We start from the raw sequence: 27,803 nt of genomic DNA, 5'->3' as shown, positions 1-27,803 counted from the left end.
TTCCTCCCCAAAAGTGTCAGAACTTTAATGGAAAAAAAACATATTGAATCATCCTTAGGACCAATTTTTTATCTGAAATGCAAAATCTATATAATTTTTAGTAAATTCTGGCTTAATTACTCTGAATACTTTTTCATTCAACAAACAGAATTTTTTAGGCCTATACATTTATTACTTTAATAATTGATTAAAATATTTACTGTCACATTTCTGTTTATTTCAAATTAAGGTTAAAACCAGCTCTCAAATCAGAAGCGGTTGAGCCAGAATCTCCAAAGAGGGACATTGTGTCCAGTCTTTATGTTGACTCTTGTGCACCCCCTAGAGGTTTGAAGTAGCAGCAGATCTTTCATTGTCATCAATATACAATTAATACTGATGTATTTAGCTTCTGCTTGGGAAGAAAGTAATAAAAACAAAGACTCAAAGTGTGATATTTTTATTTGATATACTGTGAAGGGGTTCAAATGGCAAAAAATGGCAGCAGGATGATAAATATGGCGTAAGGCTTCTATTAGCTGATCCGTTTCAGGCTCTATTTCTTTCATTTGCAAATGATGAATGAAGGCAATAAAGTCGAACCAAGCGGTCTCACTCTGGATGATTTTCCTCTCCAGTTTACACCCAAACAAACCACATGTGACCCTGCACAACTCAACGGCTGAGCCCTGAGATTATCAAACCAGCATGCTGTGAAGACAGAACACGGCGAAAAGCTGAAAATGCTACAAAATTAATCAACCGTAACAAATGAGAACAAACTGAATATAAAAAGAATCTCATAAACTTTGAATCCCTCATTCTGTTACTGTAGGTCCCACTCATGTTTATCCTCTATGCAAACACATAAAACAGAATCTAGATATCCCAGATTAGAGTTTTGCCCAGTGGTAATTAAATATACAGTTAAAATCATTTATAAACAATAAGCCAACATGTCTGCAGAAACAGAATTCCTCCTGTGTTTATCTGAAGGTCCTGCTGCAGGTTTCTAATCTCTGATTTATCTCGACTTCATGTTTATGGCACTAAAGCAAATAGGTCTCTAGGTGATTGCTTAACAGACGTGTAAACATCAGTTTTCAAATAAAGTTTGTTGCCAGGATTTGTGAACACCAGGATATCCACACAACCTCGAGTTTTTCTTGCTCTGAGGGAATTGCTGGAAAGTCTGCTGCCTCCAACAATGATGTCGTCTCATCTTTGGCTTTGCAAAATTTTACCGTTCAGTTTCCAAGTCTGAATCTCTCACACAGAAAAAGCGTCACCCGCAGTCTGTGCAGGTTCATCTGGCCTGTGTGTCCAAAATGTTTAAGTCCACTGAACTTGAGCTCCTGGCTTGGAGTGTCTTTTGGCCTCTTTGATGGAGAGAGCTTCTTCCTTTTCGCTCATTTCTTTCTGCCGCTTCTCATCCAAAAATGTCACTAGAGAGTCCATCATCTCCACCACCTCAAGAATCTGGTCAAAGATCCGGCTTTCTTCTTCCTCTTGCTCTGGTGTCTTATCTGTTGAAAAGATATAAAAATGACATAAAAACGAAAATTACTTGTAAACAAGTGATATTTTTCTGTGCTAAAAATATAACGATGCACCGATCCATTTTGCCTTTGATGCCCAATCTAGATTTTTTTCCTCAATATCAGGACCGATACAGGTGCTTCTTTGCATAAAATCCGCACTACTCACAATTTGTAGTGCTTCCAGACTGGTGAACTAGACGTCTTACTTAAAAAAAAAAAAAAAAAAAAAAAAAAAAAAAATATATATATATATATATATATATATATATATATATATATATTTTTACATATATATATGATACTCCATTGTTTGTTTCATTTATTTTATACTGCAAGCAATTGCTAATGGTATGACAAAAAACAAAAATCCTTGATTCTTTAATTTTACATAAACATTAAAAAATGTGAGGATCTGTGGATTTTGTGCAAATTTCTGTGAATGTGAAATCAAAAATATCTAGAGGGCCTGACTTTAAAATCTATCACAGATTTAGAGAAGACGCTGTGCTCTGGCTTCATTTCTTTCAGAGGGTAATTTCTCTTCTGTATACAAGTAGCTAATTGGACAAAGAAATGGGCTGACGATGTGTTTAATTAAGTCAATCATGGAAAAAGCAGATTTAGATATTTTTTACTGACTGTGCATTGACACAAGATGTTTAGAATGGAGAGAAACAGAACACAGACAAAGCACTGCAGTGACATGCAAAGTAACATATTGCAGTGTTGGTTGTTCATAAGTTGAGTGTTCGTATCTTTTCATGGCATTCAGAACGAGGTCAGAGTTTCTGCAGACGGAACCACCCACCTTTTATCTCCATTAACTTCCTGTACTCCAGCTCCAAAGTGCTGCGCTTGTCCTCCAGTTCCAGCTGTCGGGACCTGAGGGGAAAAACAAACTACAGCTCAGGCGTGTCTGCAGCACATCCTGCTGATGCTGCAGGTCATTAAACAGGCAACATGAAGGTGCGGCACTGCCACGGAGAGAGCAAACAGTGACCACTGGCTGCTCAAAGGTCTGCTGTTATTAACTCCATGGCTGCGCTCATTTCCTGATGCACTGCAACTTACTCCACCATGAGGTCCGACTCCTCCGAGACCAAGGCGTTCTTTTCATGGACCAGCTGGATCCATTCTTCAATCGTTTCAGAGGAATCGCTGTTGTCTGGATGAGGGCGAAAACAAATAGTTTGTGAATCATTTGGGCTTTTTCTTATTGAACAAGTGGAAGATGAGTTTGATCAAGTATCAGAGAACCGTTTGAAATTTGACATGGGGTCACATGGGAACGCTCAAAAAGACTTGCAATCATGCATTGAGCTGACTTACAAAATAATAAACATTTTCTTACTAAATATGCAAATGGAGTAAAGCTGCTTTTATATTTCAATGTCAGAAACTGTGACTGTGTTCACAACTGACTTTACTGTGGGTTTAGTTGCATGTTAACAACCTTATGAAGGAATGCACAGACACTCAATCAAATTTAAATTCAAAAATACTTTCCTGATCCCAAAGGAAAATTAAATTGCAATGAACCAAATTCAGGATGGATTTCAGCACCAGGGTTGAAGAAAAAAAAATTAATTTCCCCTTACAACAGTATCAGCTGAATCAAACATTTATGGAATTTTATTGGGAATATTAAACTTGCAAAGTAAAAACAAATAACCTTGACAAAATACAAAAAGCGTTTATCAAAATATAATAATGATTCTGTCTAAAGGTCATGTTGTATAATAAATGGGAAAAGGTAACGGGTATATAGTAGCCATAAAATAGACAAGTAGAGAATTGATTGAGGACTTTGCAATGAAACCAAAATTCAACTAATAAAAACTACACAACAAACTGCAATAAGTAATAGATCACAAAACAAATAAAAACTTACTGGGTTGTTTACGCAGGCTTCTCTCCAGCTTTACACCTTTCTCTTCCAGGTCCTTGTAGGAAACTTCAATCTCCTCCAGTCGACGCTGGATTGACTGGAAAATAAGTCATATTTCATTTCACATTAGTAGACCACATATTTAATGCTTTTTTAGGTTCAATGAGGTTAGAGAAAACAAAAAACAAACACATTTTAAACAGTAATTCCAGTGTAGAAATGGCTTTTAGTTGTTAACCAGCCGGTCACTTCAGTAAATAACTAAAGCTAATAAAAATAAAAAAAACACAAAAAAGGATCAAAACATATTAGTAACAAACCTAAACGATTTTTATTTTGGAATTGGAAGATACTTTAAATGAACCTAAAAATGTCCTGCACATTCTAGATTTTGAAGGAAAGTTCCAACTATGTTCCATGAAATAAAGAACAAGTTGATGAAACGAAATTGACACAAAAACCTGCTAGTTCTGCAAAATGTTGAGAAGAGTAGCTCAGATTACCCAGGATGCATGTCACCACCAGGTCTAAGTACATTAAGTCAACAGATATGCTGATATTTAACTTTCGTTCTAACCTGAGCTTTGCAGAAGCGATCCATTACACTCATCTTGGCTCGCCTCTGCAGTGTCTTCATCCTCTTCAACTCAAACTTTTTTGCCTGTACTGGATCAGATGGCTCCTCCTGCAGGGACAGAGATAACATTCAACACATGAGTATCATTAAGTGCATTTCCTATTACAAATATTTGTATCTTCACTCTTTTACCTTCATGCCAAGTAAGTCTTCCTGTTCATCAAACATATCATAGTCCTCATCATCGTCGTCGTCATCATCATCATCAACACCGTCCTCTGATGTGCTATGAACGTGATGGAAGGTCGTCTCTGTTTAAAGAGAGGAATACAAATTTTTTTAAAATGCTGAAAGAACAGAGTGAAAGATGCTGAAGAGAGACAAAGCTGAAGAAAGACCAGAAAACAGCTAAAAAGAGAAAGACAAGAAGAAAGCTGAAGACATATCTAAAATAGCAGAAGAGACAAATATGTAAATAAATATGTTCAGACAGCAGCATTTTGTTTGTGAATAAACAAAACTTGAGAAAGTGCTAATTTTTGCACTGTGGCATCTGAAGAATAAGTTGTATTACATTGTAAAAATTAAAATGGCCATAAAACTTAACTTGTTATTTCAGAAAAATAACTATGAGGGATATCAAAAAGTTTAATCAACTGAAGATAGCTTGTCATGTTGTGACTTGTTCAAAAGTTGAATTAAGTTTCTAGGTTTGACATATAAAAAAATAAATAAGCTGTCAAAGATTACAAAGTTTTGGAAGACTTCAGCAGAATGTTTGAGCTTTGCCAAATATGTCAAAGGAGCCACAACGATTAAAAGATTTCAAAAGCAATGTTCTCACTGAATATCGAGTGAAGTACGATTTCCCCCCGAAACAGAAGATTAGGGATCCACATACCGACTCTGCCTGGATGGACGGTGAGTCGACAGTCTCTGCTGATCCTCGGCGAAGACAAATTCCAGGGGGAAAACTTGGACCGGACTCGGTTCTGCCCACTCGGCATCTCTTTTCTCTTAAAACAGTGACGGTTCTTCTTCTCACGGATGAGACTAGCTGTGCTCCCGCTCCAGTAGCCCTCTTCTTCTTGTCCATCCTGGCCCTCTTGCTTAGGAGGCCCACCTGCGTTTGCGGAGGAAGACGAGCAGGAGGACGAACCGCCTTGGGTTTCGGAGTCCGAGTCTGCACTGAAGCTCTGCAGATTCCCCAGCTCGTTCCTCTCCTCGATGGACAGCTGAAGCTTTCGCAGTGGTTTGAGGGAGAAATCTGGTCCTGCTTTAGAAGTCTCCTCTGGAGCCGCTTCAACAAAGGGTCCCTGCGGAGTCAAGATGACTTTGCGAGGTTTCGCCACTGGAGGCGAGGGCTCGCATGTGGGGGTGGTCTGACGGGACAGGCGTGGCTTTGGAACGGGAAAAGGCACCTGCTCATCTTGAGTGGGCTCCAATATCTCAGGTTTAGATGCAGGATCTGGAAAAGTGCTCGTGTTCTGTGGTTCTTGGGAGTCTCCTTTGGACTGATGAATAATCTGGTCATCTGAATGTGTGACAGTAGAGGAGACGCCATCTGGTTTGAAGAAACACTCATCATCTGATGGAGACGGCGAACAGCTCTCACTGGAAAGTGCATTCTCTTCATCTTCGTTGATGTCCTAAATAAACAAAGTTATAAGTGAAATATACACCAACAATAAACCGAGAGAATCCCTCCCGTCTGTTCGGTGAGTGACCCACCTCACAGGATGCTTCAACACCATTAGCAAGCAACAATTCTTCAGAGTGCAACTCGCAGTAAAATCTCCCTGTGGGAAAAGAAGATGTGTTCACATCTTTTCCTTTAGTAAAAATATCAGCACTGCAAACAAAAGAAATGTATTACAGGTAAAGGCTTTGCCATAGTTTGATAGAAACCAATTACATTAACTCAATCACATGAACCAGAGTGACTTTTTTGAAAGAATGTACTTTTAGGAGTGTTTTTGCTACGCTGTACTTTTTACTTCTTACTTCAGTGATTTTATTATGAAGTACTGCCACTTTTACTTGATTCAAATGTTTGTTTTCTCTACCCACTTAGTGAAGAATAAACTTGTCTTAATCAAAAAATTCACCACGCACCTGCAGTTTTTGTCAAACTTTCATAAACTTTACATTGAAAATAATTGATTTGTAAAAAAATTAATTAATATGAGTTTTTTTTTTACTTAAATTAGTTTTTGTCTCTGAAAAACCAACATTTCCACTTAACTTTATATTTAACTTTACATGATTAGGTAATTTTTAAATATTAAATGATTCATAAGTTGATCACTTACTCAGTACATGAATAGACTTTTTACCACTTTTTTTTTTTTTTTTTTTTTTACATTTACTTGAGTAAAAATATGTTAAAGTACTGCTACTGTTACATGAGTACAATCTTCAGGCACTCTGCCCACCTCTGGGCTTTAAAAGTCATATTCCAAAATTGCCCGGGTCACAGTGGGCTCACCATCATGACTGACGGCACGCTGCTGTTTTTAATATGCAAGTCTCTGCCTCATAAAAGAAATATTGTGCCAATGTTCAGCTGTACTGGTTGCTGCGAGACCGAAGGAGGCTGGGAATTTTTTTAGACAGCATTTTAAATGGAAATCTGCCTGTCAGGCAGTCAAAAGCCTGTTAAATAAAACATTCTGTACAAACTCACAAAGATGAGATTCTCTCTGGGCTTTTATAAATCACAAATCAAGCAGGTGGAAACCCTGAACACTATAGGATTTAAAAATCAAGCATTTCTCAACCAAATGAGGCTTAGATTAATACTGACTCACGTATGAAGTGAAACTCCACTTTACTCCACGTATAACTCCACTTAAAATTTTCAGCTATCACAATATCAACATCACAGTTTGACAAGGACACAATAATAAGGTGCTTTTTTTAAAGTCTTTTCAACGGGATCATTTTTTGCTGTTATTGAGGTTCAGAAACCCCTGGAAAATCCAGTGAGTGTTTTTGTCTTGCAGAGGCATTTTTCCTAGCAATAGCATTACTGTGAAAAGATGTGTGGAAAAACCTCACAGAGACAAAACAGACTGAAACAGCAGCTCTGCAATAGATAGAAATAAAATCTTTCTTCTTATACCTCTTTGTTTCAAAAATGAAAAATAATTCACTGCAAAATTAATTAAAAAATTGGTAAGGAATGCTAAACTAACTCTGTCCACTACGTATTTGCTACAAATTATTGAAAAGTAAGCTCTCCTAGGAGTGATCCTGGTGTAGATTTCAAGAGACTTTAAAGACTGGCAGAACTGAGAAAAATTTAATATTTAAACACATGCAAAGAAACAATTACCCATCCACTTTCCACCTCCATCTGCTCTGACAAACTAGGGCTGACAGCTCTTTGCATCTTTCATCTCTGGCTTTTAAGTGCAAGTAGAAAATGTTCAATCACCACTCAATACTGCATTTAACGACTCTGCAGGATATGGATGTGTTCACTGCCTTTCGTCGTAATCATAGTTAGAAAAGAAATCTACTAAAGTGCATGAACAAACCTGCACTTTGAGTGGAGGGTGGAGACATGAAGCTGCAAGTATGAGTACAGATTGCTTTTCTATCTGCATAAACACTTCATATGGACTCTCCTTAATGATTTTTACAAAAGAGATACGACTGATTTATTTGACATATGAAATAAATCTAAAGTACTTTGGATTGAAGCCATTTCAGATAGAAACAATGCTTAACTCACCGCTGTTCTTGTCGAAGGCGTATCCTCCTAATCTGAGCGTGATGCCACAGCTGTGGCAGGTGAAGCAGCTCCGATGAAAGAACCTTCCCTCAGCACTGATGCGCTCCACCGCGTACACCATTTTCCCACAGAAGTAGCACTGCTCGTTATCGGTCGTCAGAGTCTCAGCTGGCTCTGGTTCTGGTGGTGGAGAGGCGGCGGCTGCAGCTGGAGGAACTGGATTCACTTCAGGAGACACAGGCAGCACTGACGTCTAAGGAAGGTCAAACGGAATTATCAGTAAATAAAAGTAAGGAAAGATAGTGAAAGTAGTTTCTTTTGGCTTTACTAAGCATTGAAAGTTAAAGTGAAGAACCAAATAAAACTCACAGTTTTCTCATTTTCCATGATTTTCTCAGCTTGTGCACCTCGTTTCAGAGTCGCCCGTCTTTCCTGCAACAAAAACAGAGAATCGTATCCTAGGACCTCAAAAACAGTATTATGAACTTTAACAATGACAAAATATAAACCAAACAAGGAGACCACACATCGGTTTCTTCAGACCAGCAAGTAAGAGTTTCTGAAAACATCCTGATCAGCTATTTCTGCAGGCTGTGTAATCCCTAACTCAGTGGGCTTACCTTTTGTTTTTGCAGTGAGAGGTGCTTCAGCTTGCTCAGGAAAAAGACAGCTGACCGTGTCCTAGAGAGACTCAGAGACTTGATCGGTGGCACGGGCCCTGCAGGTTCTGTCGGCAACAGAAAAGGAAAGAAATGTCAAAAAGAAAAAAAAATCAAACTGATACAGATTTCACCTGAATACTCACCATTTCCCAATTTACAATTTTACTTGATAAATTCTGATGCCGTATTTTCTCTTTTAAAGCTTTATTAAGGTAAGCTGCGTCCTATTTGATTATTGCTTCTTATTTCTGTGCCATCACAGCAGCAGCAGCAGATTTCAACTTGTCAAACCAAACCAAAACTCTTCATCCCCAGTATCACCAATGCTCCCCCTCTCCTCTCATTCAGATGAGGTTACTGGAGACCGACTGCTCCCTCCTGCCTGCGCATCGCTCAGCCGATCCCGAGCAGAGCAGCAAAGCAGACGAGAGCGTCTATCACGCCCACTTCAGCTCATTCACCGCCACTAGTCGATTGAGTCTATGCTGCATTACCATCCTGGTGTGAAAATACCTCTGCTGCTGACAGTGGAGGGAATATCTGCCCTGGAAGAGAGGCTGCCCCCCCGCCAGAGCCCGAAAAGTCCACTGCTCGCTCCCTCCCTCGCTCTGCCTGCTGCTGGGCTGGCTCAGTGGAGGAGAGCAACACAACCAGTACAGGCTGGCTCTGAGCACGGCACAAGCCACTTTAGCCCAGTGAATTATGGGTACCCTGGTCTTAAAGAGACAGTGCCACTGAATGCATCTTGTATGAAAAACACCTAACTCTTATAAAGGTGATGCAAATGCAACGTGGTGTCTAAGCAACCATCTTCAAAAGCACAGCTGCACCTCAATAAATCTGAATAAGTTAATTTATTTCAATAATTCGGCTTGACTCATCGTCTCACAGCAAATGAAAAATAGTTTTACGGCATTTACATGAAGAGGAACATTTACGGCCTTCACAAAGATTACTGATTACATGCCATGATATTTTGTGGTACGATTGTGATAATGATAAAGGTGACAATAAGAACTATTTATCACTTCTCTTTTAGCCCCAGGAACTGAAAACATATCAATTTGTAATATGCTTCGTTAAGACACAAGCCTCAAAAAGAAGTGCAATTCACTAAAATGCATGCAGTAACTGCATTTAATTAAATTTATTCCTACTCTCATTGAACAGACAATAGAGAAAATAGTAAAAATAATACGGACAGGTTTGTGGAGTTTTAAGAATCATTAAATTGGAATTTACAACCATGCTTAGTGTCAATGTCTGCAGAAATTATGCAGCCTGATTGATTTGCTTCAAACCATCAAATGGAAATACACCTAACTCACACATCACAACATTTTAAAATTTCATTACAATTTTGCCACTGGATGAAAACCGGGATAATAATTTTCTAATGTATAAAAATGGTCTAAGTTGAAACTGAGATAATTTTCAGATTTTAATTTCTAGAATATAAAAACACCTGAGTTAAATTATTTACCTTTTGGTGGCAATGTGATTGCATCTTTGATTTGGGTGAGGTAGAGAACCATGGACAGCTTGTCGATCTGACTACTGGGAGACATGACTGGAGGGATTCCCAGCTCCTTATGGATCACACTGAACGCCAGCTCATTGTTATGAACTCTGTTCGCCTCATCCAGGGAGGAAATGTCACTTTGGGCAAAAGAGAGAAAGATCATTCAAACATTTACATCATCAGCTATAAAGACAATGAAATATGTTTTGTTAAATAAACATTTTATACTTAGGAAATTAAAGGAACATCCATCCACTTAAAACCTATGATCTTACATTTTCACAGATGACATTTAGATATTATTACACTTTTTTTTTTTTTAGCAAAAATTACTTTTCATGCAGTTCCTTTTGTGTAGTGCTTAATTAGTAGTTTTCTTAGATCCTTTTCAGCAACCTAGTCAATTTTGATGTAAAATAAAATGCTAAGCCATCTGACTTAATTCAGACTATCTTTGCATTTTAGATACTGAGCTACTGACATCTTGGACTGATTATCAGAGAATTTGGTGGAGGAATGGCCATGCTTGGATTATAACAACCCAATCACTCCCATAAAGATTGCAACTCACATCAGATGAGGTCTGAAGTGGTGGATAAGAGCGCACAGCGCAAGGCCGGACTTCCAGGAATGGCTGAAATCCTTAATGTTCACATTGTCGTACCCTCTGGTATTGTTCTGGCACCATCTCAACAACTTGTTAAAACCACTCATTGAATCTGAGGAAGCAACCATTGCAATCAGTCCCAGTAGATTAGTAAACATGACATTTGTTATCTACAAAAAAAAGGCTCCACTTATTTAAAGAGGAACTACTAACTAGTGTCATTGTGATGAAATTTGTAGAAACTTACCTTGACGCATGTGAGCCCGGTTTTCCTTCAGCTTTATGGTTAATGAATGGTTTTTCTCATCATATAGGTGCTGCACCTGAATAAAGTGGTGGAATAAGCCAGAAATTGTATTTTAAGTAATGCAAAAGTTTCCAAACTGCTTCAAACCACATCATATTTTCACACATTAAATGCATTTTGTTCATGTTGAGCTACTTAACGCAAATGTGCTGCTGCCTCTAAGATTATCTTTCAACAGTATTCTTTCTAAATTATGTCCTGATTGCTGGAGAGACTCTGACCTCAGACAAGCAAACAACAGATAAGCATGCTAACCTGGCGAGTGTGAATGGCGGACAGGTTGATTCCCTGGTAGCGGGTTTTTGGGTCGATGCTGTACAGAGAGTACTTCTTGCTGGTGTTTTCGACTGTGGTCTGGGAGAGCAGCTTGTACATACTTTCTCTATATTATATTTAAAGAAATTAAAGCAAAAAAATTGAAGTCAAAGCAAAAACATCAAAATTACAATACATACATTGGCTTTGTAGTTGATTGGATTGATTCGGGTATATATACATAAACTGAACTGAATTTAGTTATTTTTCAATAGATGTTACACATTCTGCACAATAACAACATTGTCTTAATCATCTTACAACTTTTCAGTATTAAGTTGCATTGAGAACATTGTTGCTGGGAAATATGAATTTAAAAGTTTTATCACAATATTTTGTGGTCCTATAAAGTAACAATAAAAACTATAACATATTTTTTAATTTACTATACAACTGTGACAACATGACACAGCAATCATTCTCCTATAAACACAAATACTGCTCTTGAAAAACATTCCCATTTGTAATATGCTTCTTTCGGACCCCTGTCACTTAAGGAAGTGTTATTTGTATCGTTATCATTAATCTCAACACAGATTGTTTAACTAAATTGTTAGCAGGGGTAGAAAAGCCGCATGAAGACATACATGTATGTTGATAAGTAGTTTAAATGTTGCAGTTTTTGGCTATTATCAGATTCACCTACCTCTCAGCAATGACGGTCATGTGTTGGACCCCCATCCCCCAGCTCCTCACCGTCCACGCTGTGTCAAACGAAGCAAAGAACCCTCGGGCGATGCCTGTTCCCAAAGGCCAAAACGGCTGCAGAGTGAAGACAGTGAAAAATAAATGAGAGACTTTAAGATAAGAATACACAAGTAGGACCTCCCATTATATTAAATATTCCATATCTTTCACAGAAAAAGCTGCAGTTCATGATTTTTTATTCATCAACTGGATCAAAATGAAAGACTCTCGGTTCTTTGGTTGGTAAATGAATCAGCAAACATGTTTTTTTATGCTGTTTAGTCAAAATCTAAAGAAGGTGAAAGATATATTATTTGATGCATAAATAAATATATTGTTGGAATCCATTCATTTACTGTTGGCTTTTAAAATATTACCTCTAGAACTGAAACTAAATTATACTTTTTCTTATTATGGTGATGGTTTTGGTAGTTAGTAGTGAACAAAATCTAATTTGCACACAGAAAGAGCAAATCATCATTGCAACTATAAGAACATTAATCACAAATCCATATAACTCAAAATGTTTTTATGCACAGCATTATGAATGGAGAATATTTTTTTTAAACCCATCTAATCACACATTTTAATTAAAGTAAACAGCTGTGTTATTGTATAACAATTAGCTGTAAATTAGATTCACAAACTTCTGAAACTAATTTAGAAGTTTTCAGTGGGACTCTGCAAAATTAAAGCTTAATGCCATTTCTTTTGTCATTTGAGTCTGTAAAAATAAACAAATTCATAGGCTCACCGACTAACAATGCAGCCACCCTACATTTATGTTATCAGACTGGTTCTCAATGAAACAAGACGAACGACTCTTTACCTCCACCAGACAATCTCCAACGAGAGCTATTAGGAGCTTCTTGCCCCTCCTTTCTCGGACCAGCGAGGCGTGCTCGGCGCGCTGCATGCAGGTGAAGTCAAACATGGCCACATCAGGTTGACCGGATGGATTCAAAGCAAACTGCAGGTCCGGCAGCTTGCCTTCAGTGGAGAAGTATGCCGCATCGTGAGCATAAAGACGCAACGCCACGTGATCTATGTTTGCAGGTGCCAGCAGCTGATCTGCTTTACTGTAATCCTGATGACAGAAAGTGAAAGATTGTATCTGATGTTTCATGACATGAACAATGACATTCTTTCTACTTTGTTTACTTTATTAGCCTTGAGCATTCTGCAGGAAGGAAGATCTGATTAGCAGCTTCTGTTCACTCAGAATCCCAAGCACAGCTCTTGTGTTTATCTGATTCGAATGTTTTCTTTCTAGGCCAGAGCTGCAGCCAAGAAGACACATTTTTTTCTTGGTAATGGATGTGTTGTTCTCACCTGTTTAATGACCCCCCTCTTCAGCAAGCTCTTCTTCTTGGCTGTCATGACAAAGTAGTGGGTGTCGTCTTTGTAGTACACAATATTCTCTAAATCAATATCTGGAATAGAATAATGAGGAGGGAGAAAAGCGGGTTTAGAGGAACAAAATGCCAGTGAAAACATAACAAATCAGAAAGATTTATAGTTTTCCAATTGCAGCAGTGAGTTTATTTACACTTTTGTGCTTGTTAAACCAATTCTAGACAGGAGAGCAAATAGCAGGATGCACTGAAAGATTAAAGTTCAATACAAGACCCTGAAAAAAGGAGGATTAGCAAATCTCCTAATCTCTATTTACACAGAGCATTGATTGCAAATAATTCTTTATTATACCTATCATCTGGCCAGGAAGTTATAAAATGCAGGCTTTTTATTTTGGTCGGGTTTTGTATTGTTGACGTAATTTAAAAGGTTTTATATTCTAACAGGAAAAACATAATTCAGCAGATATTACTAATGGAACAAGTAGACTACAAAAATACACTATTAAAGCTGTAGTAGGTAAATTTTATGTTTTTTTTTTTGTTTTGTTTTTTACAGACATGTTAAAGTTGTCACTATCTATGGAAAAAAACAAAAAACAAATTCGAGCCAAAAGGAAGGCTTTAGCACTGTTCAAGCTCGTGTATGCGCTGCTCACACCCTGTCTGTTGCTCTCTGCTATGCTGCAGCTCCTCCCTCCAAGGGAGAGTCAGCCATAAATGTGCAGGCTTGTTACCATGACCACCAATGACGGTGGATAGAAAGTTTTATGGCAACATTAAGTTGTTTCTCTGCCATTAGCATAGCTGCAGATATCCAGCAATCTTGAAGTTGTACGCAAGATTGCCGATGTCAATCATGAGCGGTGTGTACACGCGAATGATTGACAGTGATAAAACATCCTTCCTGGCTCTGATTGGTTGTTTCTGATGGATGCATTTCTGCAGATGGCACTAGAACCACAGAGAGGAATCAGAGGTGGTTGACTTTTTCAAATTACTTGTCTCATCAGGACAAACTCACACCTTTAAAAAATATATATATAACTACCACAGTTTTAATGTTAACATTTCCCCTTTAAATGTCAAAATTAAATACTTATGCCACAAGTTGAAAATGTGCTTTCTGAGAATGACACCTTTCTCATTGTGCAGGTCTTGGAAGAACTTCTGGTTGTATATCCGAGCCACCCCGCTGATCTCTGGTACTTGGACCTCAGCAGCCGTATTCCCGTTGACAAAATTGGCTGTGATGCCAATAGCCAGTTTTCCTCTCATCTCCTTGTGCTTAAAACCTGACAGACAGAAAAAAAAGAAAGAAAAAAGGATCAATGTAAATTTACTTATTTTAAAAAATAATACTAGTGCACTTTTGTGTTTCAAGGTAATAGTCATTAACAAAGAAAGTGTCCTGTTTAAACTAGAACAATGTGAAATAAAGTGATGACTATTTTTTTTTCCGTACCCTCAGGGACAAACCTGCCTCCCCCTGCAGAGATGAAAACATCAAACTGGAAGGATGCAGCAGGATGAGATGGAGGCTGCAGTTTGGCCATCCAACCTACACAGAAACATCAGATATAAGCTGTATTTACTTCAACCACATCTGGTTCTTTGATCTTTAGTAAACACATCACTGTTACATACGTAAAGCTGCTGAATGAGATACCTTTTTCAACAGAGGGCTCAATAACTCCCTTGTACTCCACTCCGGTGTGAACCTCCACCCCAAGGATGAGACACACTTTCAGCAGGATCAGCTGCAGCTGACGGATGCCTGAAAATAAAACAAAAAAGCTCATGTTTCACTAGAAGTTTGCATGAGTGCACTGCAAAAACACAAAATCTTACCAAGCATTTTTGGAGTAGTTTCCAATGCAAATATCTTAGTACACTTGAAATAAGACAAAACTAACTCACAAGTTGCCTTTCACCAAGATATAGAAGCTTAACATTGCTATTTTCTTTATATCAAGATATTTTTACCTTGTTACAAGTAAAATAATTTGATAGTTTTGCACGTACATTTATATCAATATTAAGAAATTATTTACTTGAAAGAAGCTCTTATATCTTCCAGAAACTAATAGTGTACCAAGATAGTTGCACTAGAAACTAGACAAAAATACTTAGTAAGACTTTGTGATTTTACAGTGTGAATTGAAAACAAATGTTCAGTTCAAACAAGCAATCATATTCATAATTCAGTCAAAGTTTCTTACTGATGTGATCCAGAGAACCAGCACAGAATTTGCCATAGAACTTTTTGGCTCCGAGCTCTCGGAGGTCACATATAGTGAAGGGCCACAGGTGGAGAACGTTGTTCCTGGTGAACTCCTCCCTCTTCTCCAGCAGCACCACCTGAGCTCCCAGCAGGGACAGTTCGATGGCCGTCCTGAGCCCACATGGTCCTGCACCCAACACCAGACACTGAAAGAAGAGAAAAAACAAACAGACAAAAGAAAACATTCAGAAACAGAAAGTGACAACACAAAAAGGAATTGGGAAAAAACAGATTTTATAGTGAACATGCAGGTCTATTTGACTTTTCACCTCATTTTAAAAATGTCCTCACTGAACTTGTAGCTTTAGTACAGTTAACCTTTTACCCCGACATGTCTGAAGATATCTAAAAGTCCTCTAGATGTAATGTGACTGTGCCAACATCTTAAGTAAATCCTAACTTTAAGCATTAACATGTTAAATTTTTAAAAGTTAGGTTTGCTTATTTATTAGAATAATTATACATTTGAAATTCAGTGTTATAAAACTTTCAGTTATTAAACATTAGCATATTATCTAAGTTTTTGGTTTCCTGAGTCTAGAAAAGATGGTTCATTATTATTTATGGTGTTATTCGACCTTGTGAAGACTCCTCCCACTGCGTTCTGACTATCAGTGTGTTGTTCAAATCAAATCAAATCAAATTTTATTTGTATAGCACCTTTCAGCAGCAAGGCATTTCAAGGTGCTTCATATCAGAAAAACACAAAAATACAAAGTCAACAACTGAAACATTTTATTTCACAGTCGTTACACATCAGACTGTTGATAAATGTTTCAGTGTTGGAGTTCTTAGACTCAGACAGAAAACAGAACCATATAAATCTTTTCCAAAGTGGGCATGAGGCAGTTTAAATCACCTTCTCAAGATTGGGTTTTAATAAGTTAAGAGTGTGAATCTATTTTTTGTTTTCTTTTTTCTGCACGTCAGCTGCGTTTCCAGGTTAACATTCTTCAAAATAAAATCAGTCATATCTGACCTAGTTCCAGGTTAACAGGTATGAGTTGGAAAATAACTTTGTTTTTATTCTGTTTTCGTATTCTCCATAAAGATTAATGCTGTTTTTCTTCTTTATTTTTTTTTAAAGTTTGGTATTTCAAGTTGAAATAAGTCTGCAAAGCCTCTGTCTTTACAGTGATAAGGGATCAGTAACTCTTAAAAAAAATTACATAATTTAAATGCTCAACTTCTTAAAACAATGTGATTTTATCTTTTCTTTAGTATGCATGTATGATTAAAAATATAAAAAAGTTAAAATATTTTTCTTAATTAACATAAATCTTATTTTTATCTTTTAATCCTTAGCTGAAGTGTAATTTCTCTATTGGTGATCAGTAAATCTTAATTAAAAATATAATCTCTCAGTTTCTTTATATTTGTGATAGAAATTGTTTATTAAAATAAAATAATTCATCATTTAAGTTATTTGTTTTACTGCTTATTGGACTGATTTATCTATACTTAGTCTCTGTGGCTTTATCCCCAATATGGGGAATCATATTGGGGAGTTTAACTGTTCAAACCTTAAAGTTATTGTACAAAGTTGAGGTACAATGACTGCTCTGAAGGAAAGCATGGAAAACCTTTTATAATATTTTTACTGTCAAAGATATTGTGCCTGTTCAGCAGCAGATAAATGCACTTTGCAGATATCAGTATCTAGCTAAACCTGATTTACAGCTTCCTTAGAACATGAGGAAGAAAACACTAACCACTGCAGATACTAATGTTGCTGTAAAAATCAGCTCCTAAACTCGTGATGAAAAGACCAAGACATGTAACAGTACTTCACCTTGTTCTGGGCGCAGGCTTTTCCTTGCTCATAAACTTCTTGAGAGGCTCTTTTGTCTAACTTGGTCCATACAGCTTTGGCCTTCCAGTAGTTCAGTCTTTCCTTCAGCTTCATGTAGAAGTTACTGTAGTCCTTAGGATCAAGTTGCAGCTGTCTGCAGAGCTCTGTGAAGTGCTTCTTCACTTCCTGACAAGTCTTGGCTTGAACAAAGAGGTCAAACGTGGCATGAGAGGGATTCACAGGTTCCTTGTTTGCCATGGCTGGGATCGGGAGATTGAGATCTGTTCAGTCGCTGGAGTTTAAGCTGAACTGTGGAAGGAAGTAATATTATGAAATTATCCCCTGCCACAAGGAAAGAAAAAAAATCTACTGTGAGAAAATGTTTACTGTAAGTAATCAGAGGGGTAGCAAAGTCCAACTCTTTGTTGTTTGCACCCGTAAAGGTGATCCAGTCATTAGGATTTTCTACCTGCTGTGTAATGGGAAGTTCCCACCACATGGACCCTTAATTATAGTCCAAACGTTTAAACGCTGATGGCTTGAAGCAACCTGGTCGTCTGAGTCACATAAAAACTTCCCCTCTGCTGTTTTCTGGCCTGTCATGTGTCTATTTATGACCACTTTGCAAATGAACAACCTGCCTACGTCTTATGTGTCATTCTCACACACAGCTTGAGGACGTGTCAGAATCAGTGGGTATGAGTTAGTTACATAAAAAATTCTTCCATGTGACAGGCCTAAACTTGTTTTAGCTTTATTTTTATTAACAGGGGTGTGAAAATGTTTACGTTTAAAATTATTTTTAAACACATATATCAGGCTATTTCTGGCTGATACAGATTTCCATTATTCTTTGGAGGTCTGATCTTCCAATTCTGATTTTCACTGATTATTGATTTGATTTCTAAGACTTTAACACACAAACAAAACAGTTTTTTGCAGGTTCTTTGTTAAAGTAGCTTGGTTTGCAGATCATTTCCCTTTATGAGTCAAAGCCATTACTCAGTTCAGAAAAAGTGCTTGATGGTTTTTGTGTTTGTAGAGTGAAATGATAGAAGATGTTAATAAATGTGACTGGCCAGAACAAAACCAGGAATAATTATCATACAGGCTTTATAATTATAACAAACACAAACAAAAACTAACAAATAAACAAGGAAGATAAGGCCATTGATGTTGGTACTCTGCAAACAAGATTAGTGAGAAAGCAGGCCTCAAAGTTTCAGAAGAATTATTCCCCTACTCTTTAACAAAGGATGCTAAATTATATTACTCTGCATTACCCAATCTAGATTTTAAAAAAATCTGATATACAAATCAAAGATCACAGTAGAGTTGACTGATGTGATGCATCTCTACTTTACACACCTAAAGTCCTGTAAAACATAATTACCAGTACCTCCTTACCAATTTCTCCTGTTTTTGCTTTATTATTTGTTTTTGAACCAACTAATTATAATGCCAAAGCAACCTAGCCCTATGCAAAAAAGTAACTTGCCTATAAACCTAGTAACCCACTGTGCTACTGTCAACTTCAGTAGCACAGTTTTGGTCCACACTTTTCTGCAGAATTGATTTCATTCAGCCCCAGTGGAGGATTTTTCTATGTATGATTATGATGCTGCATCTTAATCACATTTACGTCGACTACAATGTCTACATTTCCGTTTCTTTGGCCTCATCAAGATGTTTTTTCAGGGGAAAATGCTAGCATCGTGTTCCATTGTTTAGAAGTGGTTTTAGCCTTGGGACTCACACATGGAGGTTGTTTTTGCTCTTTTTCCTCTTGATTAACCACAAACTCTGACCTTAACTGAGGTGACTGAGGCCAGCAGGAATTTTAACCCTGCAAACACTGAGCAACTTCGAAGCTTTAATAGGACATAAACATGTCAAACTGGTGCGAGTCTGTTATGACAAATGAAACCACTTGTCACTGACAGTAATGTCAGTAGAGGTACAAGTGATCATGCCAATGCAAAAAACCAACACTGGTGGCAGCAGCAGTGAAAATATAAGATTTCAGAAGAAAACCTGGAGGACATCTGGACAGGAAAGAAGTGAATCAATTACGACTAGAGATTTTCTGTCACTAGAATTCATCTAACAACTGACTTAACAATTTAAATTAGCTTTAAATTGTCATTTATGTTCCTTCAAGACCTCCTGAATTAGTTACTGATGCACTTTTGGAGAGGTTTTAGTAGGCCAGCCACACCTGGGAGGTTTCACAAAGAGTTTCAGGTTTTCATGTGTATAAGAGCCAATGGTTGCTCACTGGAGAAACCACAAGTCAATAGTTTTGTCATCCTTTCCAGACTGCTAAACGGCAATGACTTTGTTTCTCATCTGTTCTTCAATTTCTTTCCATCGAGCTATGATGACTTTTTCAGAACTTTTCACCCACTTCAGTCATCAGTTGGGTTACATTTGAGTGGTTTCTTGAATTTACAGGTTTAGCATTGTCTATTTTTGCAGCTTGTGAAAAGTTTAAACAAATTAAAATTTTTAAGGGGAGAAATAGAGCTAAATTGTTTTGAATTACTTTTTTCTTTGAAATAGGAAACTCATATTTGAAACCACATTTTGTATTTACTCAGATAAGCTTTGTCTGACGCTAAAATTTGTTTATCTAAAAACAGAAGGTACTGTGAGCAAAAACCTTTTCACACAACATACTGGTTTATTTAGTTCTGTGTTCTTATTTTGTATTTACTTTACACTTTTTTAGAAAACACCAAAGCATATGGTTATCAGTGATGACCATTGTGATCCCAAAAAACAAATTTGTAGCAAACAAATCTTGAGGAAAAAAAAAAAAAAGTTCATTTAAAAAATAACCCTTTTACAATTTAACCCATAGTGGGACAGTATCCTAATTACAATTGTTTTAATCACTGAAATATGATGTAGCTGGATCTAATTGTTGGATTTAATCACAGATCATTTCCTGCAGAGGTCACCTGATAAGATTCACAGTTCCAGAACACTGGAGGCACAATAAATAAGCAGCATTGATAAAATTGATACAATTTTAATCCTCCTAAAGATGTAATCTGAGTTACAGGACAGCAAAATGATACAGGCTTTTTTTCTGCATTAAGTTAAAAGCTTTCAGTTGAGATGACTTTCCATAAACAGCTGCAGCATTGCTTTCTCTTCCCAATCTGTGCTGTTTTCCAGAAAACAAGTAGCTGAATACAAATGATTCCTGATTTCTGGACAAATTAACACAATAGTGTTAGAGTCAGTACATCTCCTTTATATCCCATCTCACCAATTATAGGCGCACCAGTAACTTATGCAGTGACTAAAATCAGACTATTGTTTGCCTGCATGGCACTGTTCAGTATCTGGTTAGTTCAAAACGTCACAATCTGATCCATTAGCGATCAGGGAAAAGATGTGAACAAGACTCAGAGTGGTCAGCTGAAAGTTTGACCATGTGATGTTTTTTAAAGTGAAATAAATCGAGTCACAAGTTTTCACTTAGGAGGACAGTGGGGGAGTATTTTAACTGCCAACTGTGAAGAGATACAAACTCTGATGTCAATAAAGGACCAGATTCTGGTCCTTACATCTGCTTCAACGTTCATCAGGCCATCACAAGGAATAATACGGATATGCATTTTATAAATACTGCGACAGGCTGGTGACCTGTCCAGGGTGTACCCCGCCTCTCGCCTGGAACGACCGGCACCAGCAACTCCCGACCCCACTGGGGATAAGGGTGAACAGATAATGGATGGATTTTATAAATAGTGAAAAAGAAGTTGATGCCTACTGTGTTGCAACTGTCCGACTTTTTAACATGACATACTTAAACAATGGAAATAAGGAGCTTTTCCAAAAATACATTCCTTTTTAAAATCTAAAATCAACTACAGTGTCTTTGGTTGAAAAACTCAACGTCCGCCTCATCTTGAAGGTCTAGCAATACGTAGCAACTCATGAACGTAGGACAAAAGGTTTGTTTATGGGTGTGCCTTCCAAGAAACTGGTTGACATGTAGGCAGCATCCTAAATGTTATCATAAAGACTTGGCATCTGCAAGATGTCACTCTACTGCATTTTTGTAACAACAGGCTTAGCACATTTTTTTGCCTCCTTTCTCTTCCCCCCAGCGGCCCAGTGGATGGTGGCAAGATAAATATGGGTCACAGTCCACAGAGGAGTCAGTGGCTAAAAGAAGTGGGCCTCTATGTTACATCATATTTACTTGTATTTCTAGCACAAATAGAAACCACAAAGAAGTTCACAAAGAGACCAGGAAAATAGAAATATTAATAAGAAGACAAAAAAAGTAACTATGGAGGTGGGATGTACCAGCATAAACATCAGTATCACTCGATCTTAGAGTTAGCTAAACATTATCGGTGTTCCTCCTGTAAGTGAAACTGGGATTATGTGAATAATCAATGTTAAAGAAGGGAACGGTTGTTCACGAGGTGTGTTTAACTGAAACAGAGAATCAGCGGTGTATTCATTTTTTCACAAAAGGGTAGGGAAAGGAATAAAATATAAAGGCTATTGTTAAATATTGGTTATGGGCTATAACGTAAATTTTAATATCAGATACTAGTATATGAAGTTGGAAGAGCAAACCTATTCATGGTCCTGAAAAGTTTTAAAATAAATTCTAAAATGAAGAGGTAGTGCAAAGATATTAATATGGGAGAGCTGTTAAAGTTCAGAATCTTTCTGATTATGGATTTGTTTTGTTGTTAATACATCTGATAAGTGCATTACTATAATCACGTGAGAAACAATCTTAAGTGCATTTTTTAAAAATTGTTAAGGAAAAAACACGGTGCAGATGACAATTAACTGCATAAAAGGTGATGAAGATTTTATTAAACTATGAGGGTATAGTAAAACAAAAGGACCCAAAAGAGAGCTTTCGGTGTATCCCACATACCTGTCCAGTAGAATGAGGTGGTCTAATTGGACACGGCAATCTTTATCTATTGTCCTGAGGAAACAGGAAGTCAGAAATTAGTGATTAGATTTTTATAAAAGCACTGATAAACTTTCAAAATGATCAATTGTTCATAACAATAAATTTTAAATAGATAGTAAGAGCCATCAAAAATTATGATGCAGGCAAATTGATTAAAACCAGAGCTGTTTAATGTGATTTTCCCCCCTTTTTTCTTATAAATTCTTTTAGGGGCATACAAATAAATCAGTACTGATTTCCTTCAGTTTGGGAGATAGGCAATATTTACATAAGAAGCTGATCTTATCTAAAAAAATAAAAATAAAAAAATCTGCCACAGGCCCTTTAACTGTGGACTGTTAAAAAGGACTTTCTTTTTCCAGACTGAAAAAAAAATAATTAGTCTCGGCTGAAATTGAAATGGGCAGATCTGTATTTGGCCATCTGTGATTGGCCAGAAATCTCCAATCGGTGCATCCAGAATTTTTAGATTGTTAAAATTGTCTTTCCATGCAAAACAAGTTTAAATTGACCAGTTAACCCAAAATACCTGTCTGTGGATTGTGGGAGGAAGTCAGAGTACCCAGAGAGAACGGAAACAGAAAAGCCACAGCACAGTTTTGAACATAGATCCCTGAAGGAGGGCAACACTGCTAACCACAAAGTTCCTGTGCAGCTTTTCTCACCACCTTGTAGGGTAAAACAGCTGATAAAACTCTCTCAAGAGAATTTTACTTCACTTTTGTGAATCCTGACAAAACTTGGCAAAGATAAGAATTAGAGAGATCACAGAGGGTCAAAGCTAAAGACGGTGGTGCTTAAGGAACTAGAGCAAGCACCTGCGGTATGCTATTTGTAAAACTTAGCAGCAACATTCATAGCAAGAAAAGAATCGTTTAAGGCCATCTTGTCCACATTTACAATGCTTTGCATTTTTCATATGGTAGCACAAAACAGAACACATGAAGACTTAAAATGTCAAATTTAGTTGGTTGACATTTCCTGTAACAAACGCAAAATTACCACTTCCTCATCAAAATATATTCAACTGACAGTTAAATTTCTGCCACAGCCCTGTGGACGAAACACAGTCTGTTACAATGACTCAACAGACAATATGAAAGAAGGTTCAGGGAAAGCAACACTAAATACCAAATTATTCACTGGATTCTTATTATTCACTGCATTCTCATTAATTATTATCTGGAGATATTTCCTTGAAGTGAAGATCATGACAAAGCATGTTTCACTGATGGCATAGCTTAATAAAGACACTTCCTTCCTGTTTATCAGAATTAAAATTGATTAATCTGGAATAAAAATAGACTGTTTGCATGTTATTTTGTTCTTTGTAAGCCTCCCTGGACACCTTCTTAGCAATCAAAAGAGACTGTACGTTAAAAAGAGAAAATTAAACGGCTTTAAAGCATTACAAACGTGCTAGGGTGACTGTACAAACAAACAATAAAGCACAACACTTGAACAGCTACTATGTGGACAGGACCGAGAACAGCAAATGAGCCGTCTTTGACCAGAAAACACTTCTCTTTTACGTCAGTGTTGCAACAAGCTACAATGGGAGACAGCTTCCTTAATTAAGCATGAAGTGCTCTGTGAAGACAAGACAGACCGTAAAAGCCTAAAAATAACACAATATTCCCAAGAAGGGAAGGATGGTGTATTTATACTCAACCTGCCGTTTGTAGTTTGAACAAGGTTTGAGACATGCAGTTGCAGAAAACCACAAACACTTTGCATGTTGAAATACTGCTGCATTAAATATAGAGCTGTGCGTGACTGTGCTGACTGGTTGACACATATGCATGCAACTATCATTTTACTTGTTAAAGAATAAAGTCTGTTAAGGCAGAAATAAACAAGATGAGACAGAAATTACAAGAAGTTCAATGTGAACTGACATAATTTCCCCACCACCAAGTGGGCTGAGCTGCAGGGGACTTGGCCCACCTTATTGCATGAGTATTGCTCAAACAATCAACCCCCCTCCTCAGGGAAAACACAAAGAGGAAGAGATTTTAACAGGAAAGATGCGAGAGAGATGAGGAAAAAAGAACAAAGAGATGTCATGTTCTGAAGTCATCAAGCTGTGTTTCTTCTGAGATATTTTAAATTCAAGCTTTGAAATGTTTGGGCTCACAACGATATGAAGCTGATGAAAAAAAGGTTTCTGTTGGAGCAAAGCAGGCTGCAGTCTCAGCATGTCACCCAGCAAGAGCTGCCAGATTTTGAAAGAACATCCAAACAACACTTTTGTGTTTATGTAAACTTGTAATTACTATAACAAGTTAATATAATTCACAAATTACTAAGCGGACACAAAAGCTATGTGACAGTGGTAAAATGACTCAAGGAATATTTAGTTAAGCAGCAATGAAAACCATAGTTAAATAAAGTCACCAAAAGAAACATTTAAAATGCAATTAGTAGCATACTTTAATTTAATTACCTGGTCTGAAGCGAGCTTTGGTGACACTATATTCCGGCTCGCATGTTTGCTTGTTTTTCTCTCGCTCCCCTGATACGCACAGGTAAACAGAACAGAGAGCAAATCACCTCGCGCCCCTCGCTGCAAATGAGAAAGCGCGAACTTCCGGGACTTTCTGGCACCCCACGCGAGCACACGTCACGAGCGAGCTGCGGGGAGTTGTTGAAAGGGATTGGATAGGAAGTAAAAAGAAGTAATTATAAATACCGCATCAATTTCTATGTTCTTTATAGTTGAAAACCCGTCCTAAGAGCAATATCACAGATAAAAACGATGTTTATTCAAATAGAAAAAATTCACAAATATCTCGAGGCACTTTACAAAAGAAGTTATTTAAAACCAAGCTACATATTTCAATTAATTCTTATTCTGAAACAGTGAATCGAACCCAGTTCATTTTTCAAATTAACTTGAAAAGTCTTCTATTTAAGAAAACCAGTAAATGTAAGAAATCTTCCATGAAAGGCTTCTAAAGCAAGAAAGAGAAAAACTGAAATCATACTTTTTAAAGATAATGAAACCAACTCTATTTCAAGCCTTTCTTCCCCTCCCCCCTTTTTTCTTTGCCTCCAATTACAGTCTTATACTTCAGCATTTTAAAAATAACATAACTACATTCAAACATATGAGTATTTTTATTTAGATTGTTTATTGCACACATATTTATGAATCAAGTTGTTGACTCGATAAAACAACATAATTTAATAAGATCCAAATATCTATACATGCATATTTGTTTACATCATTTTAATAAATAGAAACATTAGAATTGAAAGATAATTAAAGGTTTTCTTTAGATGAATAAAATGCAGATCACAATCTTCAGCCAGATGAGACAAATATGAACTACTAATGGAAGTTATTGTCAATGGGATATTTTAGTATAAGAGAAAAAGAAATACAGTGTAAGAACATTTACAATTTAAAAATTGATAGTCCTTTTACAAAGCTTATCATAATTTGTCTCATTTCCTTTTAGAAGCAAACTTCTAAAATTTTATCTAAATCTGCCAGATTTTGGGTGTTTTCACAGATTCAGATTTATACATCCCAAATGAATCAAAATCCTAACAAAATGGGAAAATTATGTTCATAGTAAAAACATTTGATCATTTATACTTTACCTCTCATTCTGCTGGCATCCAAACACAACAAAACTCATATTCTTGAATATTTATTTATCTTTCTTATAGAGTCTTTGGACATACTGCTGAATTAGTTTAAGATTCTATAGTAGTTTATTTTATGTCTTTATTTAATAACCAGAAAACACCACAGGGATGTTTCACAAAATCAAGATCGAGGATGAAACTGGGAAATCAAAGCAGGAGCACATCCGTTACCATAGTGATTCATCTTGCGTGGCTAGCATGCTACACGTCAGGCTAACAGTCTAACTTTTTAGTTTTCTTCGTGTCTTATTTGTTCAGTAAACGCTTACGTCGATCAGAAACCAGTGTGCGCCGTATTAATAGTAGAAATAAAGGATGGAGAATGTTAACTTAGCTTAAAATAATATTTACTACGTAAATTAACTTTAGTTTGGGCATATAATTAAACAAATGCACAGTTTAAAACACACAATATATAAGACATGTACTTATTTATATCATAAACATACCTTGTACCTCTATCGAATGGGGTACTAATGACAAGACGCATTTTATAAACTCCGATCAAACTTATTTTCTTTCTTTTGATTGCCATTAAGCTATCGTAGTGCTAACAGTTAAACAGGAAGTTGTCTCTTCAAGATAAAAGCATGCAACTCAAACAGGAAGTTAAAACTAAGTGTACATTGTGGGTGTCCTTTACCAGCTGCGAGCCCTCTTGTCATGTTTATTCTGTATAACTATTGATAAGATGTGTAATAATAATAATAAAAAAACACAAATGAAGCTGTTTTCAGATTCACAAGTGATAATATTTACTTTATAAACTTACATTTATAAACTTAAAGTTGTTCATTAAAGCAGCTAGCAGGTAACTCCATGTATGGCATGATAATTATGTGTTTTTGTTATATTTGAGGCTAAATATAGGCTCACAAAAGCAGGATTTCTGAAACAGCCCTCACCTGTCATTGCTTTGTTTGTGTATGGTTTGACTTACTGTTGACACGTAGGCATACTTTGAGTTTAAAGTAAATGGTGAGTCAGAAGTTTGTTTTAGTTTCATTTATTGCATTTTGGATGTTGATGAATGTCAGTTTCTTTGTTCGTGCTCACCATTGTTAACATCTTTGTTGAGACCAAACATGCAGAACTGGTGTTTGGGAGAGGTTGATGCTACACTTCCTGGCTAATTGTCTGTTTTCATGTCATGCATGGATGAGGTTGGAAGTTATACTGAGAATTTTGTCCCCCACTTGTTTATTTAATGCTGTTCAGTTCAACCTGTTCTGGTTTAGACTGAAGCTGAAGTGTACATTCAGTTCTACATGTAATCAGGGGTATTATAAAATAAAAACTGCAACATGTAGAAGACAAAAATGTACTTTTCAAGGATTTTTTTAGTGAGACCAAAGAAAAAACTGTGACTAAAACTCCCATTCAAAACAAAGTTAAAATCAGTGCCCAGCCTGCAGCCTTGTCTCTGTAGCAACCATTTGATTCTAACAAGACAACGGGTTGTTTGGGGAAAACATATTTCAGTCCTACTATCACAAAAATATCTGTAGTGTTTGCAAAGCACCACTTTGACTTCAGATGCTTTTGCTCAGAAGAGTGTGAGATCAATCTGATCTTCAACAGAACAAGTAGTTCTGGTTTAAAACACTATAAAAAAAGAGAAAAGAACAACATTTCTGCCAATGTACAAATTTTATTCAAATTTACTTTGAGTTTTGAACAGTATAGGGTAGAATTTCACAAAGAGTTATTTATGTGAAAATACTAGCAGAATATGGTAGAAAAAGAATACAGTATATGTAGGAAACCTGCAGATTTAAAACAAAAATATCTGCACAGGCAGGAAGGAGACCTAAAAACCCCCACAGAAGACACAAACAGTGCATACAAACATGCATTTTTTGCTTTGCAAATAAACATTAAATGGGAGTACAAATTGGAAGCAATTTCAATCAATTTATTGTTAGTCAGCA

General features: G+C 36.8%; 1 protein-coding gene across 1 annotated transcript; it reads right to left on the bottom strand.

The window, feature by feature from the left end:
• Positions 1-423: 423 nt before the first annotated feature.
• mical1 (microtubule associated monooxygenase, calponin and LIM domain containing 1) lies at positions 424-26,422 on the bottom strand. The gene is made up of 26 exons (XM_055056790.1): positions 26,322-26,422; positions 24,662-24,849; positions 22,174-22,227; positions 17,256-17,564; positions 15,402-15,609; positions 14,849-14,956; positions 14,645-14,740; positions 14,319-14,474; positions 13,157-13,257; positions 12,654-12,911; positions 11,784-11,899; positions 11,078-11,204; positions 10,763-10,838; positions 10,480-10,627; positions 9,870-10,045; positions 8,345-8,451; positions 8,094-8,156; positions 7,725-7,977; positions 5,717-5,784; positions 4,887-5,634; positions 4,178-4,296; positions 3,986-4,093; positions 3,412-3,505; positions 2,592-2,685; positions 2,329-2,402; positions 424-1,505 (listed from the first exon to the last, which is right to left on the bottom strand). The coding sequence occupies exons 4-26, from the start codon at positions 17,511-17,513 to the stop codon at positions 1,312-1,314; spliced, it is 3,750 nt and encodes a 1,249-aa protein (XP_054912765.1). The 5' UTR covers positions 17,514-17,564; positions 22,174-22,227; positions 24,662-24,849; positions 26,322-26,422; the 3' UTR covers positions 424-1,311.
• Between the last annotated feature and the right edge of the window lie 1,381 nt (positions 26,423-27,803).

This window comes from Poeciliopsis prolifica, unplaced genomic scaffold (assembly GCF_027474105.1).
Source record: "Poeciliopsis prolifica strain line A6 unplaced genomic scaffold, Auburn_PproV2 SCAFFOLD046, whole genome shotgun sequence".
Classification (NCBI taxonomy): domain Eukaryota; kingdom Metazoa; phylum Chordata; class Actinopteri; order Cyprinodontiformes; family Poeciliidae; genus Poeciliopsis; species Poeciliopsis prolifica.
Note: the sequence above shows the minus strand (reverse complement) of the source record. Positions and strands in the feature narration are given on the sequence as shown.

Coding starts and splice junctions, on each gene's coding strand:
- mical1 (XM_055056790.1), bottom strand. CDS start 17,513: ATGGCAAACAAGGAACCTGTGAATCCCTCTCATGCCACGTTTGACCTC. Junction 10,628..10,762: donor CCGGGCTCACATGCGTCAAG/GTAAGTTTCTAC, acceptor TTGCTTCCTCAG/ATTCAATGAGTGGTTTTAAC. Junction 7,978..8,093: donor TCATGGAAAATGAGAAAACT/GTGAGTTTTATT, acceptor GACCTTCCTTAG/ACGTCAGTGCTGCCTGTGTC.